Source organism: Delphinus delphis, chromosome 13 (genome assembly GCF_949987515.2).
Source record: "Delphinus delphis chromosome 13, mDelDel1.2, whole genome shotgun sequence".
NCBI lineage: Eukaryota > Metazoa > Chordata > Mammalia > Artiodactyla > Delphinidae > Delphinus > Delphinus delphis.
In genome coordinates this window covers 26332349-26351308 of record NC_082695.1, presented here as the reverse complement: position 1 = coordinate 26351308, position 18960 = coordinate 26332349, and the positions used below count along the sequence as shown (strand labels likewise).

At 49.1% G+C, this 18960-nt stretch overlaps 1 protein-coding gene and 1 pseudogene across 1 annotated transcript; one reads left to right on the top strand and one right to left on the bottom strand.

Moving 5' to 3' along the window:
- Positions 1–1765: 1765 nt before the first annotated feature.
- Positions 1766–14377, top strand: ZNF74 (zinc finger protein 74). Its single transcript, XM_069541323.1, is given in 6 exon segments — positions 1766–2145; positions 2459–2544; positions 9769–9895; positions 10292–10387; positions 10712–12304; positions 12307–14377. Coding segments are annotated over 6 exon segments (1962 nt in total). The 5' UTR covers positions 1766–2117; the 3' UTR covers positions 12339–14377.
- Positions 14378–15125: 748 nt separating this feature from the next.
- Positions 15126–15248, bottom strand: LOC132436730 (small nucleolar RNA SNORA18; annotated as a pseudogene).
- Between the last annotated feature and the right edge of the window lie 3712 nt (positions 15249–18960).

The window sequence follows — 18960 nt, the reverse complement described above, 5'->3', positions numbered from 1 at the left end:
GAGGGGATATGGGGACCTGTGTATGCATATGGCTGATTAACTTTGTTGTGCAACAGAAACTAACACGGTATTGTGAAGCAATTATACTCCAATAGAGATCTATTTAAAAAAATGTTCCTTTAAAAAAAAAAAACCTACGTCTGATCAGAACCCCCTCTGCCCTCACCCTCCAACCCAAGGGCTCCTCTCCACTCCCTGCAGAGCCTGGGCTCTGGGCCTGCCCCCAGGGACACGCCCCCTCCTGCCCATCATGCCAACAGCTTCCTGCCTCAGGGCCAGTGTGTGTCCTGCTCCTTGATCCTCAGGTCACAGATACCACTGCCACCACCAACCCTACCTCGCCTCCGGCCCCCAAGAAGGTGTAAAGGGGAAAACTCAGTGTGTTCCTTCCTGTGTAGGAAAAAACCCAGTTGTTCCCGACTTGTCTTTCTTCCCTGTGTATTCCCTTCCCTTCACAGACAACACTTCACTTCTGACGCTTCTGGTCACCAAATGCGTGGAGGATTTTCCCCATGATAACAATTAAGTTTCCGACCCCAGTAGGGTGTCTGAGGATTCGACTGGATTCTGACACTGTCTACCCCAGGGTGGCATCACACCCCACAGGTTAAGGGCTCAGGCCCACAAGAACATTCCCCCCGCCATGTCCCCGACCCCCTTCAGAAGCCTGGGTTTCTGACCGAATTAGAAGTTCCCACGACCCTCTCCTCAGGATCGATTAACTTCTCAATTTTGAAAAGCGAGGGTCTTAGTGGAAGGCCCCTGGATGCCACGGCCCCTCCTGCCCTGGACTGCACAGGGCACTCGCTCCCTTCTTCGAGCTGGATAGCCGCTCAGTACCTGCCACCCTGGCCTTGGGTCCCCACCCAGCAAGGCCTGGGAGTGAGCAGCCACATTTTCCAGCCCTGTGGCGTCCCACCCTCGTCCTTGTTTCTGTGCCCATAGCACCCGGGGCCTCACCATGGAGGTTCCCAGCCAGGCCCAGTAGGGGTCTCACCTTCCCAGAACTCCAGGACCCTCAGGGTGGCCGCCTCTCTACCCATTATGGGGAGGCTGGGGAGTCTGCAGACCCCTCCCCCCAAACCCCACCCTCACTCTACCCCACCCCATCCCCCCTCTGTCAGAAGAAAGGGCCAGGGGCCGAGTGCAGGAGCTGGGCCTTCCTGAGGGCCCCTTCCCTCCAGTTCTGGGTGGTCCCAAGCAAAGGAATCCATCTTCCCAGCAAAGAGAAATGGACCCACTCCCATCCCTGGGGATGGGACAACTGGTAGGTCAAGTGTCAGGACCCAGCAGGTGCCCGTGGGGCCCTGTCCCTCTCACACAGAGGTCACTCACCCTTAATGTTCCACACTTACCCAACCTAAACTCTCCACACTCACCCCACCAGGCGTGCGCACACACACATCACACACCTCACACACACACACACCACACATACCACACACATCACACACATCACACCACACACACACACACACACACACCACACATACACCACACATATCACACACACACCCCGAGATGCAAGCGCTTTCCACAGCAATGGGGGAGAGGGGGCGGGGCCAGAGCGCAGGGTCGCTGGCGCCTTAACTACACTTCCCAGAAGACTGTGCTACACGCTCGTCCGTGCTAGACGTCAGAGCGGCTCCGGCCCCGATGCCCTCTGGGAAATGCAGTCCACCCCTGCGCGGCGCAAAAGATCCCGGGAGTTGTAGTGCCCGTCCGGTCTGCGCAGGCGCACGTCTGGCGACGGTCGCCCGAGCTCTTTTGTGGCGGCGGCAGTCTTGTGTGAGGTGGGTGAGCTCGTCCGCGCGTCCGGCCGGCCGTCGGTTCGTCAGCCCGTCCGCCCCAGGCCTGTGTGCCGCCTCCGCGACTCCCAGCGCCGGGCGGCAGAGCCCGAGGCCTGGCCGGCTCGCGCGGGCCCGGACAACGTCGGTGACGGGCTGGTGGGGCAAGCGATGGGGCGAGAGCACAGCCCGGGGCGCGGGGCGCCTGCGGAGCCCGCCTGACCCCGACCCGGGGCGCGGGCCGGCCCCGCGGGGCTGCGCGAGGGTTCTGAGCCCCGGGAGGTGGACCCGCCCCGCCCCCGCCCGGGGCGGCCGCCAAAGGAGGGTGCCATGGAGGCCCCGGAGCCCCGGGAGGCAGGTACGGTTGGCTAGTCAGGCCGTGGGCCTGTGGATTTGCACGGAGAGGGCGGGCTGGGTTCCCGAAAGCGTCCCGGATTCAGGTCTCGTCCTCTTCACCGTGGGCACCCCGGGGATGATGGGGACGGGAATGGCGGCGCTTTTCCTCCGTAATGGGAGTGACCCATACACTGAGTAGCAGAATTAGCCCCGATGCCCTATCAGGTTGTGACGAAGTTGGGGCTCCCTTCCTGCCTCCCCTTCATTCTCCCCGTGCTGGGGGTGCCTGGTGGCTGTGGACAGAGCAGCCCTCTTGACTCATTTCTCCTTTCCAGCTCCGTCCTCTCAGGACCCTGTTCTTCCCCTCAAAGAGATTCCAGAAGATAAATTGAGTCAGGGTCTCCTGGAAGGCAGGTCCGAGGTGAGTGGCTGTGTTTTCTTTTTTGAACATTTCGTTGTTTATGTGGAGGGTGGGCACCTTCCTTCGGCCGCCGAGAATCTTTAGTCATCCAAGGACACCCCACACACACACCTGGGGGCCTGTTCTCCAGTCCTCAGGAAGCTCTGCGCGTGGGAACAGGTGCAGGTGACGCCGGGGTGTGCCATCAACATGAGTGTATGTTCCAGCCTGATTCAGTCCAGCCATGTGTCTGTTGCTGAGGACTGTGCTGTGTGCCCAGCACTGTGCTGGGAGCTCTGATGAGTGGTTCTAGTGCCACCCAAGCAAGTAGGTGACAGCTCACATGAGATCACTTCACTTATCTCCACACTCAGGCCCATGGGATGTTTGTAGCAGTTGGTCCTTGTTTGGGGGAGTTTTCCGGGATGGAATTAGGTAGGAGGATGTGGAACAGCTGATGGAAGGGCTGCATTGCAGTGTTGGGGTCAGAGTGATGGTAGGGGGTGTGTCCCTGTGTGCTTTTCCTCTGTACCCAGCTCCTGACATGGGACCTTCATGGAAGAACTTGGAGTTTTAGAGGATCTGTGGGCTCGACAGGGAATTGGCCCTGGGGCCACTTCTGCAGCTGGGAGAGGTGCAAATCCCTCCTTTTACAGATTTTGGGTTTTGCTCCTCATTTTGTTCCACCACCTAAACTACCCCCACTCATCGTAGTGTTTAGAAAAGTGCGCTGGATAAAGACAGTGTGAGGTGGTGAAAGGTCAGGAGGATTGAGAATCCTTTGATTTTTTTAGGATTTGGCAATTCTGTTAACTTACCACTTGAAAAGTAGAAATGACTGTAAAACATGTATGGTGAGATATGCCCAGCTTCTGTAATGTTAGAATGTGCTGTAGTTCTATAAGACCCTTGGGAGACATAACAAGCACATGCAATACATGATCCTTGATGGGTTATAGATCCAAATATTCTATCAAAGGCATTTAGAAAGATTGAGAAAATTTGAAAATATACTGTATCTTAGATCATGTTGTATGAATATTTAATTTCATGGGTGTGATGATGGCATTGTGATTGTGTCAGAGAACATCCTTAGGAGATACAGGCTGAAGAATGTAAGGTGAGATGTTCTGATGTCTGCAACTTGCCTTGAAAAGGTTCAGGAAAAAGTGGTGTCTGTGTGAGAGTGACCACCTCGGGAGGTACTCCCCTTCTTGTGCACAGATATTATTCCTGAAATACCAGCTTCTCAGGTCTTTGAGTAACTGGTCCTCTCTCTGAAGTACTCTCCCCTCCCAGCAGTCTCATACTACGTCAAGGGTTCTGCTCTGCTGGGACATCCCCCGTGAGCTGTTCTGACTCTTCTGCTAGTTTTATTTCCACATCTGCCTTTTTTTTCTTTTTAAATAAAGTTAATTAATTTAATTTTTGGCTGCGTTGGGCCTTCGTTGCTGCGCGCAGGCTTCTCTCTGGTTGTGGCAAGTGGGGGCTACTCTTCGTTGCAGTGCGCGGACTTCTCATTGCAGTGGCTTCTCTTGTTGCGGAGCACGGGCTCTGGGCATGCGGGCTTCAGTAGTTGTGGCACATGAGCTCAGTAGTTGTGGCTCGCAGGCTCTAGAGTGCAGGCTCAGTAGTTGTGGCACAGGGGCTTAGTTGCTCCGTGGCATGAGGGATCTTACCAGACTAGTGCTCAAACCCGTGTCCCCTGCATTGGCAGGCGGATTCTTAACCACTGCACCACCAGGGAAGCCCCTCCACGTCTGCCTTTGATTCCCACACCCTTTTGCTTCCTGTCCTGCAAAATGAAGACACACCAGACATGGGTTTTTGCTGGTGGGTTGGTAATACCCCTCAGAAAGTCCTGTGCCAAGGCTCAAATCCTGTCCTGCTCTTGCCTGTTGACACCTCCATACTGAAACCACGTAGCCTCTGACAGTGCTCTCTCGCCAGCACCGCATTGTGATGTCTCTGGAGCTTTGTTTCTGCCCATTTCCTCCTTCTTTCTGCCAGTGCCATCACCATTATGCTTCATCCCTGCATGCCTTAGTTATGGGCACGTTCTCAGCATGTGTCCTCACTCCGACCTTCTCATTTCCCTGAAATCCGGTGGGTTTTTTGGATCAGGTTTATTGAGGTGTAATTTATACACAATAAATTTCTCCAATTTTATATATGTAGGATTTGGTGAGTTTTGGCAAGTGTATACAGTCGTGTAACCAGCACCACAATCACGATATAGAACTTTTCCATCACCCAAAAAGTTCCTTCATGTCCCTTTGAAGCCCATCTTCTCCACCCACCCCCTTGGCATCCAGTATAATTCTGTCTTTTTAAGAATTTCATGTGGAATTATAAGATATGTAGTCTTTGTTTCTGACTTATTTCAGTTAGCATTATGCTTTTGACTTCATTTCCTTGTTTGAATCAGTAGCTTGGTCCTATTGATTGTCTAGTGATATTCCATTTGTTTTAGGTTCCTAGGGCTGCCACAGCAAAGTGCCACAGACTGTGTGGCTCAAGCAATAGAAATTTATTGTCTCATAGTTCTGGAGGCTAGAAGTCTAAGATCAAGGTGTTGATAGGTTTCTTCTGAGCTTCTCTCCTTGGTTTGCAGATGGTGCTTCTCTGTGTCCTCACGTTCTCCCCTCTGTACATATTTGTGTCCAAATTTCCATTTCTTATAAGGACACTAATTCTACCATTTTAGGACCCATCTTAATGACCTCGTTTACCTTAATTACCTTTTTAAAGGCCTTGTCTTCAAATATAGTCACATTCTAAGGTATTGGAGCTTAGGGCTTCAACATATGAATTTGGAGGGACACAGTTCAGCACATAACATTGTTGCATATGTACTCCACAATTTGTTTATCCATTCACCAACTGATGGACGTTTAGGTTGTTTCCTCGTTTAGGTTATTACAAATAAACCTGCTATAAATATTGGAGTATAAGTATAGATGTGTGTTTTAATTTCTCTTGAATAAATACCCAAGAGTGGAATGGCTGAGTCATATAGTAAATATATGTTTAATTATTGATTTTATTGGTCTTTGCAGAGAACCATCTTTTGGTTTCATTGATTTTCTCTATGGCTTTTCTGTGCTCTTTTTCATCAGTTTCTGATTATTATTTCCTTTCTTTACTTTGGCTTTTTTTTGATTGTTTGTTTTGATGTGGACCATTTTTTTTAAAGCCTTTATTGAATTTGTTACAATAGTGCTTCTGTTTTATGTTTTTGGTTTTTTGGCCCCAAGGCATGTGGGATCTTAGCTCCCCAACCAGGGATCGAACCCACATCCCCTGCATTGGAGGGCAGAGTCTTAACCACTGGACCACCAGGGAGGTAGCTACTTTGGCTTCTTTTTTTTTTTTTTGAAATGATTTTTTGCTTTTAATTCATTGCATAAAATGCTAATGTCCAAATTCAGGCAGGTAGCTCTTACAACCATCAGGAGCTTCAACCCTGCTAACAGCTAAGTATGCATTTTCTTTTAGCATTGTAGCATTGCTTAATCAAAATAATAAAATAAATAATCAAATCTACAGGAGTAATTATGCAAATATCACCCCACCTACACCAGTGAATTCTTTTTTTTCACAACACACACACACACACACACACACACACACACACACACACACAGTATTTTATTTTTACAAGAGATAAATAAACTGACACCAAGCATTGTAAATGGATGACCACAACAAAAGCAACAATGATTGCAGTTACCAAACACGAAACACACTCATACTATGTCATAATATTGATATTCAGTCCAGTAATTCTCCACTGTAACAGCTCCTTTACTTTGCAGTGAAAATTGATTTGTATATTTTTTGCCTCTGAGTCCTTGTGGGATTTTTTTTTTATTCAAACAGAAAGTCACAAAAATTATAATCATCGTCATCAGTTCACTCAGTCCCATGTAATTAATTTTTTTTTCATCTTGATCTTTTGTTAGCACTTTTATGAATTCATCAGTTTTCCGTTAGAGTTCTGAAAATGCTTATTCATTCAGTTCAGCAGTATAGTCAGTTACCAGAAACCTGTACTTGTCAGAGTCTTTTCCATGAATTCCTTGAAGATGAAACCCTTTTGTAGGAACATTTTTGCGAAAGCATCAGCGTACACCCAGAACTGTCTGTAAATGACAAAAGACTTAAAAATGACCACGGTTAAAGATTTGATGAAAGTTCATAATAATGGAATTGACAAGGAAATTTAGTTATTTCTGAGATATACATTTTAAAGTAATAACTAGAATTATGACTTAACATTATACCAGAACATATAAGATTTTCAGAAATTTCATGTAATGTTTGAAACATTTATATTAACATATTTCCATACAAATAACCAAAGAAAGTTTAGTATTAGTTGTTTTTTTGTTGTTTGTTTTTTTATACTGCAGGTTCTTATTAGTCATCAGTTTTATACACATCAGTGTATACTACTTTGTTTTCTTAAGGGTGAAACTGAGGTATTGATTTGACACCTATTCTCATTAGCATTCAGTGCTATAAATTTACCTCTAAGTCCTGCTTTAGCTATATTCCACAAATTTTCTGTTGTATTTCCCTTTTTTTCAGTTCAAAATAGTTTCTAATTTTTTTGTAATTTCTCCTTCAACTGTGTATTATTCAGGAGTGTATTGTTTAATTCTAAATATGTGGAGAATTTTCTGGGTATCTTTTTTTTTTTTTTTTGCAGAGGGGCTGCTTTGGGTCTTCATTGCTGCGTGCGGGCTTTCTCTAGTTGTGGTGAGCAGGGGCTACTCTTCATTGTGCGTGGGCTTCTCATTGTGGTGGTTTTTCTTGTTGCAGAACATGGGCTCTAGGTACATGGGCTTCAGTAGTTGTGGCTTGCGGGCTCTAGAGTGCAGGCTCAGTAGTTGTGGCACACTGGCTTAGTTGCTCTGCAGCATGTGGGATCTTCCCGGACCAGAGCTTGAACCCATGTCCCCTGCATTGGCAGGTGGATTTTTAACCACTGTGCCACCAGGGAAGCCTGGGTCTTACTTTTTAAATTCAATTTGACAATCTGTAGTTTTTACTTGGGATATTTAGACTATTCACATTTAACATAATTATCCATACGGCTGGGTTTATATCTGCCGTTATGCTATTTGTTTTCTACGTCTTGTATCTTTTTTAATTCTCTTTCACCCTTAACGCTTTCTTTTGAGGTAAACAAATACTGTTTTATGATACTTTTTTGTTGTTGTTTTGTTTTGTTTAGTTTTATGATACTTTTAATTCTGATTTTATTAACTTTTTTTCCTTTTAGTTACCTGATTGGATTCTAGATGGAGTGAATTTTACTTTGTTGGGTGTTGGGTTTAATTCCTTAAATGTTTTGTGATGCAGTGAAATTACTTAGTGTCAGTTGGATCCTTCCAAGGCTTACTTTTAGGTTTTGTTAAGGTGGGTCCAGAGAAGTCTTTAATCTCAGGCTAATTTTGCCCCACTGCTGAAGCAGCATCCTTCTGGGGACTTTACTCAGTGTCCCATAGAGCAGGAGGACATTCACTCTGGCCGGTTGGAGCACAGACTGTTCCCAGTCCTGTTTGAGTTTTAATGATTGTCCTGCACACACCTCTTTCTGCTGTTTCTTTCCCTGGTTTGGGGTCATTCCTCAGTCAATCTTGAGCACATCCAGAGTTCCAAGCCTGTGTGGCTCCCTTTGCTGTGGCACGTTGCCCTGAAAATTCTAGTTTCCTGGTCTCCCCAAACTCTGTTCTCTGTCTCCTCAACTCCTTGGACCACAAGCTCTCTCTGGATTCCCACACCCTGCACTGTGATCAGGGACTACTTCCATGTGGGAAGGTGAGGCTGTTGTAGGGCTCACTTTGTTTGTTCTCAGGGGTCTCTGTTCTGAGCTGTCCTTTGTCCAGTGTCTGGAAATTGACCATTGTTTCATACATCCTACCCAGTTTACTAGTTGTTTGAGGTAAGGAGGGCAAATCTGGTGCCCATTACCCCTTTGTGTCTAGAAACAGAACTTGAAACTCAGTTTTTACCAGGCTGCTTTTTTTAACCAGGTCACTCCTTGGGCCCATGCTCAGAACCTGTTCACGCCTGTCCCCCTCCTGCCTTCCCCCCATGCTGCCTGCTGCAGAATGCAGACGCTGTCACCTTGGAGTAGATACCTATCTTCATACTCTGGCCACTGTGGCCTGCCTCCCCACCTCCTCCCTGACTCCAGTTCACTTTACTGCTGAGGACCTGCTTGCCCCACCACTTCTGTGTCCCCCCAACCCCCACCTTTTTTTTTTTTTAGTATTTATTTATTTATTTGGCTGTGCTGGGTCTTAGTCGCGACAAGCAGGATCTTCGTTGCTGCGTGAAGGGTCTTCAGTTGCAGCGCGTGGGATCTTTTTAGTTGCGGCATGAGGGATCTAGTTCCCTGACCAGAGATCGAACCCGGGCCCCCTGCATTGGGAGTGCAGAGTCTTCCGCTGGACCATCAGGGAAGTCCCTGCCTATCTTCTAATGCATCCCTGTCATGACTGTATGTGGCCTGGGCTGCTCTTTGTTCTCTTCTCATGGGACAGGCACTGGGTCTCCAACCTCTTGGCGTGCCCAGCTGGAGAGGTAAGAAGCCCTGGCCGGCAGAATACTGGGGTTCCAGAGGAGGAGTCACATAAGGGAAGTCATTTGGGACTTTCAGGACACTTGGAACCAGAGTGACCGAGTTGGGGGGGTTACCCCGAGACCAGGGGCCAGTGTTGGGGGAAAGTGGGAGAAGGTTGCGAGGGGGTGGGCTGGGATGTGGCCCCAGGAGGGTAAGGGAGCAGGGGTCTGGCAGGAAAGAGTGGGGGGCAAGCAGGAAGGACACGGAGCAGTACAGGGTCCTTCCTTAGGGTGCAGTGAGGGCTTCCTGTCTGGGTTTGGGGCCTTTTGCAGTGATGATGGGACTTGAATAGGGTTTGAGGCTCTTTGTATTATATTTCAAGTTCTGTAAGTTGGCCAGAATTTATGGCCTCAGCCTGTGCCCCCACTGTAGCACCTATACGTGGGCTGCCCAGTTAGCTGGGCCCTCCCAGGCCAGGCTGCGTGGCAATTCCTGGCTGAGTTGTGGTGTGTGCGTCGGGGCTATAAGACAGATGGTGTCTACAGCCCTATCTTCTGCGCTCAGGAGGTCACCCGAGGTTATCTCTGCTACTGAGGTCCTCAGTCACCCAAAAACGCAAGTGGACTGACTCCCATCCTGGGTGAGAGAGAACATGTGTGTCATTCCAGGAGTTGGTGACTTTCAAGGACGTGGCCGTGGACTTCACCCAGGAGGAGTGGGGACAGCTGGACTCCCCTCAGAGGGCCCTGTACCGGGACGTGATGCTGGAGAACTACCAGAACCTTCTTGCCCTGGGTAAGATGGCTCCCAAGGTGAGGAGGCCGCAGTCTAGGCATCCACCAGTCTGTATGTGTTCCTGAGTCTTCCTTGTGGTATATGCCCCAGGCCCTTGTGGCACCAACTGGCATCTTTACCTGGAAGTGTGGCTGGTCCTGGGGTGGGGCCCAGAGGAAAGGGAGGGGGTGGACAGGGCCCTGGAAGCCCAGCCTGCCCTAGATGGGGCATGTCAGTACCTGTGGGGTCCTCAGACACACATGTCAGTATGGGTTCCATGTCTCAGGCCCCCTTCCTTGAAGTTGGCACCACCTCTCCGTGCCTCAGGCCGCTGGGGCCACTCCAGGGCTGCTGGGCTTGTGGGCTGGTCTGGAGAGCACAGCACCCAGAGCCACGCCGCTTTCTCCCTTCGCACAGGGCCTCCCGTCTGCAAGCCAGATGTAATCTCTCACCTGGAACGAGGCGAGGAGCCATGGTGGGCGCCTAGAGCTGTCCCTGGAGGGGCTGGTCCAGGTGAGTGGGATGCAGTGGGAGGATGTGGAGCCCCACCCCCACTGCCCCATGGGGCCTGCTTTCCTTCCGCGGTCCACTGCCCTGCTCAGTCTGCACCTGCTCAGTGCCCCTCCTGCTCCTCTGTCCTCCCCCCGCCCCCTGGCTCTTTTCAGCATCCCCTGGCTTCTCCAAGGCTCCTTTCCCTCTTTCTTCCTCCTCTTCCCTGCTCGCCAGCCTGCCTGCCTTGCCCTGAGTGCTCCCCTCCGCACAGCCCTGAGCTTGCGCTCTCTCTCTCCCCCTGCTGATCTCTACTCTCTCTCCTGCACTTACCTGTTCTCCCGGCAGATCTCAGCCCTGAGCCCCAGCGCCGCACCTCCGCCTGCTCTCAGAAGGTAGTATCTCCATTTCTTACAGAACCAGAATGGGAGCCGGGGCCTGAGGTGGAGGAGCAGCTGTGCGTTTACAAAGAAGAACCGTCATGGGAGCTGATCGCAGGTGGGTTGGCGAGGTCCGGTCTCCACAGCCCCGGTCCTGGTGACAGGGGCGCCCAGGGGGCCCTGGCGACTGCTCTGTCACAATGTGAGGCCGCCAGCACCAGGGACGGTCCCACAGAGGAGCACCGATGGGGCCATGTGGTGTCTGAGGAGGCTCTTGGCCGGAGGTGTGCCCTCCTGGCCCAGCCCAGCCTTCCCGCAGAAGGAGCCTCTCCGGACGGCTGCGTGGGGAGCGTGCAGTCCAGCAGAGTCAGGCATCAGAGCCCGGGTGCCGGGAGCGGCCCGTTCACGTGTGGCGAGTGCGGCAAGGCCTTCCAGCGAAGCGCGGCCCTGGCACTGCACCGGCGGTGGCACGCGCGAGAGAAGGCCTACAAGTGCGGTGAGTGTGGCAAGGCCTTCACCTGGAGCACCAACCTCCTGGAGCACCGGCGTGTCCACACCGGCGAGAAGCCCTTCCTCTGCGGCCAGTGCGGCAAGGCCTTCAGCTGCCACTCATCCCTTAACGTGCACCGGCGCGTCCACACGGGCGAGCGGCCCTACAAGTGCGGCGCCTGCGACAAGGCCTTCAGCTGCAGCTCGCTGCTCGGCATGCACCTGCGTGTCCACACCGGTGAGAGGCCCTACCGGTGCGGCGAGTGCGGCAAGGCCTTCAACCAGCGGACACACCTGACGCGGCACCGCCGGATCCACACTGGTGAGAAGCCCTACCGGTGCGGCGCGTGCGGCCGGGCCTTCACCTGCCACTCGTCCCTGACGGTGCACGAGAAGCTCCACAGCGGGGACAAGCCCTTCCAGTGCGGCGACTGCCAGAAGGCCTTCAGCAGCCGCTCCCGCCTGACGCTGCACCAGCGTGCCCACACGGGCGAGAAGCCCTTCAAGTGCAGCCAGTGCGGCAAAGCCTTCAGCTGCCACTCGTACCTGGTGGTGCACCAGCGCGTCCACAGTGGCGAGAAGCCCTTCCGCTGCAACGAGTGCGGCAAGGCCTTCAGCTCCCACTCCTACCTGATTGTGCATCAGCGCGTCCACACCGGCGAGAAGCCCTTCGACTGCAGCCGCTGCTGGAAGGCCTTCAGCTGCCACTCGTCGCTCATCGTGCACCAGCGCGTCCACACCGGGGAGAAACCCTATAAGTGCGGCCAGTGCGGCCGGGCCTTCAGCCAGAATCACTGTCTCATTAAACATCAAAAGACCCACTCCGCGGAGAAGCCCTTTAAGTGTCATGAGTGCGGCGAGGTGTTCGGCTGGAGCGGCCCCCTGGCAGAGCACCGCAGGCTGCACAGCAGGGAGAAGCCCTTTGCCGTCCAGTTCGACAAGCGCTTGCTGAGCACTTACTGCATGCCTGGCAGCCTACTGGGTACAGGGGGCTCCGGCGGGAGCAGCGTGGGCCCTGTTGATGCCCTAGGCGTGGCTGAGCTCCTGGGCGTGGTCCCACCCTTGGCCGGAAGGAGTTCCCCGTGGGCAGCAACCCCAGAAATTAACTCATGTGTGCGAGAGACACCCACCTGCCCACCCGGAAACACCCCTTAAGGCTGTCACCTCCTGGGAAGGGATCCACCGTAGGAGAGGAGAATTGAGCGCGTTTGAGGATGTACTGTCTTCCTGGGGTTTTTTTTTCCGGTCTTTTCTTTGATGGGTTTGGAAGTCACTGAGGGGGGACAGATCTTCCCTGCATATGAAAAGGAGGTATGTCAGTCATGTGTCCTTGGACAGCCTCTTGGTGTGATTTCGATCTGGAATTTCCTTTGTAAACTCTTACGTTTAGAATGATAATTAAAAAAAAAACTGAATTATGAACAGTATTACTTCTAAGTGAACGTTATATTCCAGGAGAGGAGAATAAGCTCAGGTGGTAGGCATTTGGGAAAAAGCAAATTTCCTGGACTCGCTTCACTCACATAGCTCTGCTGCAGAGTCATGTTGTTAGTCATGCTGTTAGCGCAGCTGTCTTGGAACCTGGCCCAGCATCCACATAGCCGGGTCCTAACATGCCAGCCTCATGCCTGGCCACCTCGTCCATGCTGGAAGCTGGAAGGACACAGGGGTGTGCCTCCAGGGTGCAGTGTTGGCACACAGGTGTCTGGAAGCACACCTCCACCCCGGCTGGCAAGGCCACCTGCAGGGCCGCTCAGGTACCACGTAGCTCAGCCCTGTGAGAGGAGCTGGGCCCCGTGCTCCCCGGAGAAGGAAAAAGACGGTGTTCATCTGGGACTCATGTCATTTCTGCTCAGTTCTAAGCAGATATAAGCTGCCTTCTCAGTGATGATACTTCACATTTGTATAAAGTGCTAGAGTTTATGAAATGCTTTTTAGTATACTTTTTAAACTATGGAGGCAAAATAACCACTTTACAGAAAATACAGAATTAAGGGGAAAATACCCATAATTCTTAATAAAATTGCATTTCGCACTTTGGTACGTTACCTTCTGCTTTTTGATATTGCATTTTTACATTAAACACGGTGTATACAGTCAACATTCTAATCTTTTTCCCCTGCTTACCTGCATAGCAGGACTTCTTTTTCCCGCAGAGCCTCACTGTCTTTGGAGCTGTCCTTCTGGATGGGGGCGTGATGTTCTATTAGCTGTTTTTTTGTTGGATGCAGAAGTTATTTCCAAGTTTTCACTGTTACAAGTCATTCTTCATATAGCATCTTTTTGCATTATCCTTCTTTAGCGTTGTCTTAGAGTAGATTTCTAGAAGTGAGAGTTTTGAGATAAAGGAAGTGAACAGCCTAAGGCATCGTTTTAGTATATTTTTGGTTGTGTGATAACAAAAGTAATACCATCTCAGTGTGAGGAGAACCGACAGTAGTTGTCAGGCGCGTCCAGGTCCCGGAGGCCCACGCTGCTCCGAGCTGGGTCCAGACGGGCTTGCTTCTGGGTGCCACGGCGATGATCCCAGGTGTCCGCCCCCATCGTTCCTCCAGCGTCCTTGGGGCTGGTCTCAGGCCCTTCCTCCATGACAAATAGGGAAAGTTCTATTGGACAACTGCATTGGCAAAAGATAGATAAAATCTCGGTTTGATTCATTTTCATACTCATTTTTCCTATTTTAAAAGAAATTCAAATGCAAACATCTTGGGGGACCCCGGACACCACACCTGCTGTCTGCCTGGCGGGGCTGTTAACGCCCTCAGCTGAGAGCAGCACCTTGCTCTTTGATAACAGGTGAGGTTGAAATGGAATGTGTTCTTATTGTTGGTCTTCTTGAAAACTGTTTGAAATACCCTTCGGCCCCCTTCCATTGAAGTCTCGATGTTCTTTTATTTACATATAAACTTTGTTTTCTGATCATACACGTAATACATGTATATTGAAGAAATTTGGGGGAAAAAATCAATTTTATAAGAATTAAAATGACCCTTAGAATCAGTTCACAGGTCATGACCTGGAGATGGATTTCTTTCTGTTTTTTTCCTCTGCGTGTATACACGTCTTTTTTTTTTTTTACAAAAAAAGTGTAAAGGGCTGTATTATAGGCAAAATTATTTAAGTCAATAAATAAATTTTTAAGGAATTGTACATGTTCTGATTCATTCCACTGCCAATCACCTTAGCTTCTCCAGTATTAGAGTAATAATCTTCAAAATAACCCTTTCAAAAAAGAATTTTTGCTCAATCCATAGTTGTGAGAGTCAGTCCACAATTTGTTTAGTTGAGCTTCTTTGATCTTTAATGGAACATTGACACACTTCAAAAATTCCCCTCTGGGCTTCCCTGGTGGCACAGTGGTTAAGAATCTGCCTGCCAATGCGGGGGACACGGGTTTGAGCCCTGGTCCGGGAAGATCCCACATGCTGCAGAGCAACTAAACCCGTGCGCCACAACTACTGAGCCTGCGCTCCAGAGCCCTTGAGCCACACTCCTGAAGTCTGGCACCTAGAGCCCGTGCTCTGCAACAAGAGAAGCCACCGCAATGAGAAGCCCGCGCACTACAATGAAGAGTAGCCCCTGCTCACTACGACTAGAGAAAGCCCGCGCACAGCAACAAAAACCCAATGCAGCCAAAAATAAATAAAATTAATTTTAAAAAAATTCCCTCCTGTAGTCTTTGAGAACCAGTTTCCTCAAGCAATTTACTGTACAACCATGTTTAGGGTCAGGAGATGGATCTGCCTGGTTCTGAATTATAGACACCCTCTAAACATGCATTAAGTTCAAATGATATTCACTCCTAAGCTATCATACCCTAGAACAGTTAGCATATGCCAATACGTAAGATAAAAAAAAATTTGACTGTTAGGTTTTTCACAGTTTATTAGCAACTCTATCTTGTAGTTCTTCTCCACAGATCTAGTCCTGTGAGAAAGGAAACCACATAGTTACTCTGTGAGGCGTTTCCAACCATGTAAGTCTACAGAAAAAGCCCCGTCGATATAGACCTCAACTACACACGCTTTTTCTTTTCTTTTTTTTTTTTTGGCTGCACTGCACAGCTTGCAGGATCTTCGTTCCCTCACCAGGGATTGAACCTGGGCCATGGCAGTGAAAGCACTGAGTCCTAACCACTGGACCGCCCAGGAATTCCCAATCACTTTTTATATTTGCCATTTTGATACATTAAGAATGTTACTTGTTCCTGGGCTTCCCTGGTGGCGCAGTGGTTGAGAGTCCTGCCGATGCAGGGGACATGGGTTCGTGCCCTGGTCCGGGAGGATCCCACATGCCATGGAGCGGCTGGACCCGTGAGCCATGGTCGCTGAGCTTGCAGGTCCGGAGCCTGTGCTCCGCAACGGGAGAGACCACAACAGTGAGAGGCCCATGTACCGCAAAAAAAAAAAATGTTACTTGTTCCTGGGCTTCCCTGGGCTTCCGCCTACAAATGCAGGGGACACGGGTTTGAGCCCTGGTCCGGGAAGATCCCACATGCCGCGGAGCAACTAAGCCTGTGCACCACAACTACTGAGCCTGCGCTCTAGAGCCTGCAAGCCACAACTACTGAGCCCACGTGCCACAATTACCGAAGCCCACGTGCCTAGAGCCCGTGCTCCGCAAAAAGAGAAGCTGCGCCATGAGAAGCCTGTGAACTGCAACGGAGTAGCCCCCGCTCGCCCCAACTAGAGAAAGCCTGTGCACAGCAACAAAGACCCAATGCAGCTATAAATAAATAAATAAATAGATAGATCTAAGGATGTTACTTGTTCTTGTTTTTGACTGTTCTTCTCTTCATATGAATTGTCTAGTCCTATCTTTTGTCCACTATTCCATTCTTTTGTGTACACACATGCATGCAATATATAAGCAGTACAAATATACATATCAATATATACACATGTATACATATACATACACGTATACATATATACAATATATGCACATACATATCAATATATACACATATATGCTTATATACAATGCACACATATGCAATATGTACACACATATTTGGAATGTTCATTTTGTTACTGCATTTTTAGTGTACAGAGGTTTTTGAAGTCTGTGTAATCAGGTCTATCCAATTTTTCTTTATATTTTTACTTGGTTCTAAGAAAGCCCTTCCTTAAGTCCCTTTTTGGTTATATTATACATTTAACTCTTAAATCCATCCATCTGGGATGTAAAAATCCAAGGTCCCTGCATCGTTCTTGAACTGCATTCCTTACTGGTCCATAGGCTTGTCTTTTCCATTATTGCTGCTCCATCATTCACTTTCATAGATGGTAGGACTGGGACCACATTTTAAGAAGGTCTAAAAAAAAATTTTTTTTTGTGGCCTCTCCCATTGCGGAGCACAGGCTCCGGACGCGCAGGCTCAGCGGCCATGGCTCACGGGCCCAGCCACTCCGCGGCATGTGGGATCTTCCCAGACTGGGGCACTAACCCGTGTCCCCTGCATCGGCAGGCAGACTCTCAACCACTGCGCCACCAGGGAAGCCTGAAATTTTTTTAATCTATTCTTCAGGTGACTCAGGAATCATTTTCTTGGAACTCAGCCTCTTCATGCCCCTGCATATCTCATTGGGATTTGGATTAGAATTGACCAGTTTGTGAAGAATTAACATAGTTCTATATGATATAAGGTCTTCACATCAGAGAATGTGGTAAATGACTGTCCATTTAAGTCTGCATCTAACCATCAGAAAAGGTTTATAGTTTTCTTCATATATGTTCATATATTTATTCTTAAATTCAGTCTAATTTTGTGGGGTTTGTAAATTGGCTCTGTGATAACATATATAGAACAACTCTTGACTGTGGGTACACTTTTGTCTATTTATTTTACACCAAGCAGCTTTACTGAGTCACTCCAGAAGGCCTCTAACAGTTTATTGGTTTATCCTGTTTTCTAGGTAAAGTCATTACTTGGAAATAAAAAGCTTGCCTCTTTCATATAGATAGCCTTTTATTTCATTTCTTCTTAAAACCCACATTGCCCAGCACTTTAGAGCAACACTGTGTTGGTGGCAGTGGTCACCTGTGGCAGACTTTGTCTGGGGTGAGGAGCAATACATGTCCACCTCAACGCTTTGGCCTCTAAAACCATCACAGCTGTGGTGGTCACAGTTCTGACCAACAAAGTCTGCTACAGATTTTGGGGAAGTCTGCTTTCCTGATAGGAGATACTGCTCCTTCCTCCTCCTCTCTTCTTCCTGGAACTTGGATGCAATGCCTGGAGGTGTGGTAGCCATTTTGCAACCATGAGATAATTGAGGACAAAGACCCACATAGTGGAATGGAAAATAAAAGGATCCTAGGCCTTGAATGGAATTTGAGCAGCCATTTCAGCCATTGACATTCAACTTCCTGAGTTCTTGTTATGGACTTTAGCTGCTTTTCTCACATTTGTCCTTCCCCACAATTGTATTCCTCACTGATACAGCATCTGGTTGCTTGATGCACAGCAAACCAAAATGTTGAGACGCCCAGGTCTGTAGCCAAGCGAGGAGAACTAGCCTCAGATCTGTCTCCTCAAAGGCAAGGAGCTGGGGTACTTATGGGATGAAGAGTAAAGCAGCAGGGCAGTCTGAGTGGTGGGGAAAGGTGATTGGAAAAAGGTCTTATGACTGTTGTTTTGTGCAGGTGTAACTAAGCTACAGGCCTCTGCATGTTCAAAAAGTCACTGAGGACTTCCCTGGTAGCACAGTGGTTGGGAATCCACCTGCCAATGCAGGGGACACAGGTTCGATCCCTGGTCCAGGAAGATCCCACATGCCATGGAGCAGCTAAGCCCACTCGCCACAACTGCTGACCCTGTGCTCTAGAGCCTGCGTGCCACAACTGCTGAAGCCTGTGCACCTAGAGCCCATCCTCCGCAACAAGAGAAGCCACCACAATGAGAAGCATGCACAGCACAACGAAGAGTGGCCCCCGCTCGCCGCAACTAGAGAAAGCCTGCATGTAGCAACAAAGACCCAAAGCAGCCAAAAATAAATAAAATAAAATAAATAAATTTAAGAAAAAAGAACTAAAGATTGTACCTCACCAAGTATATAACGTGTTAGCATAGAAGTAAAATGCATTAAAAAAAAAACCTTTTTTTAAAGAAAGAAAGAAATGTCATAAAAAAAAAAAAGTTGCCGAGCAGACATTCATGCAGGCCCCCTTGGAGGGTGGCTGGTCTTATCCAGTCATAACCATCTCAGCTCAAACTAGACACTGCTGACTCCAAGGTCCTTGAAAACAACTTGGGCAAACACTTTAATGTTTAGGCTCCAGGCCACCTGGAGGGCACGCAGTCTTAAAATGGCCTTGATGAGTGATGGCAAGTGGAATAGATTTGACTGATTATACACAGGTTCAGCCCACTGCCCATTTTTGATTGTTTCTCAACCTTGAGGAAGATGGACAATGGCCACTCTGGCCACTTCCTGCTGATAAGGGGTGTAGACCTAACAGGGGCTTGAGGAATGACACTGTTAAGCACTCATTTGAGAATATTCTCTTGTCTGGTTTCAAGTTAACATTTGATCCCGGTAAACATATCACCCTCAGGCCAACTGTTAAGGCATTCATAGACCCAAAATTGGTCATTAAAACCAGACAGGGGAATTCCCTGGCATCCAGTGGTGAAGACTCAGTGCTTCCGCTGCAGTGGGTGTGGGTCTGACCCCTGGTCAGGGAACTAAGATCCTGCATGACCCGTGCTGTGGCCAAAGAAAA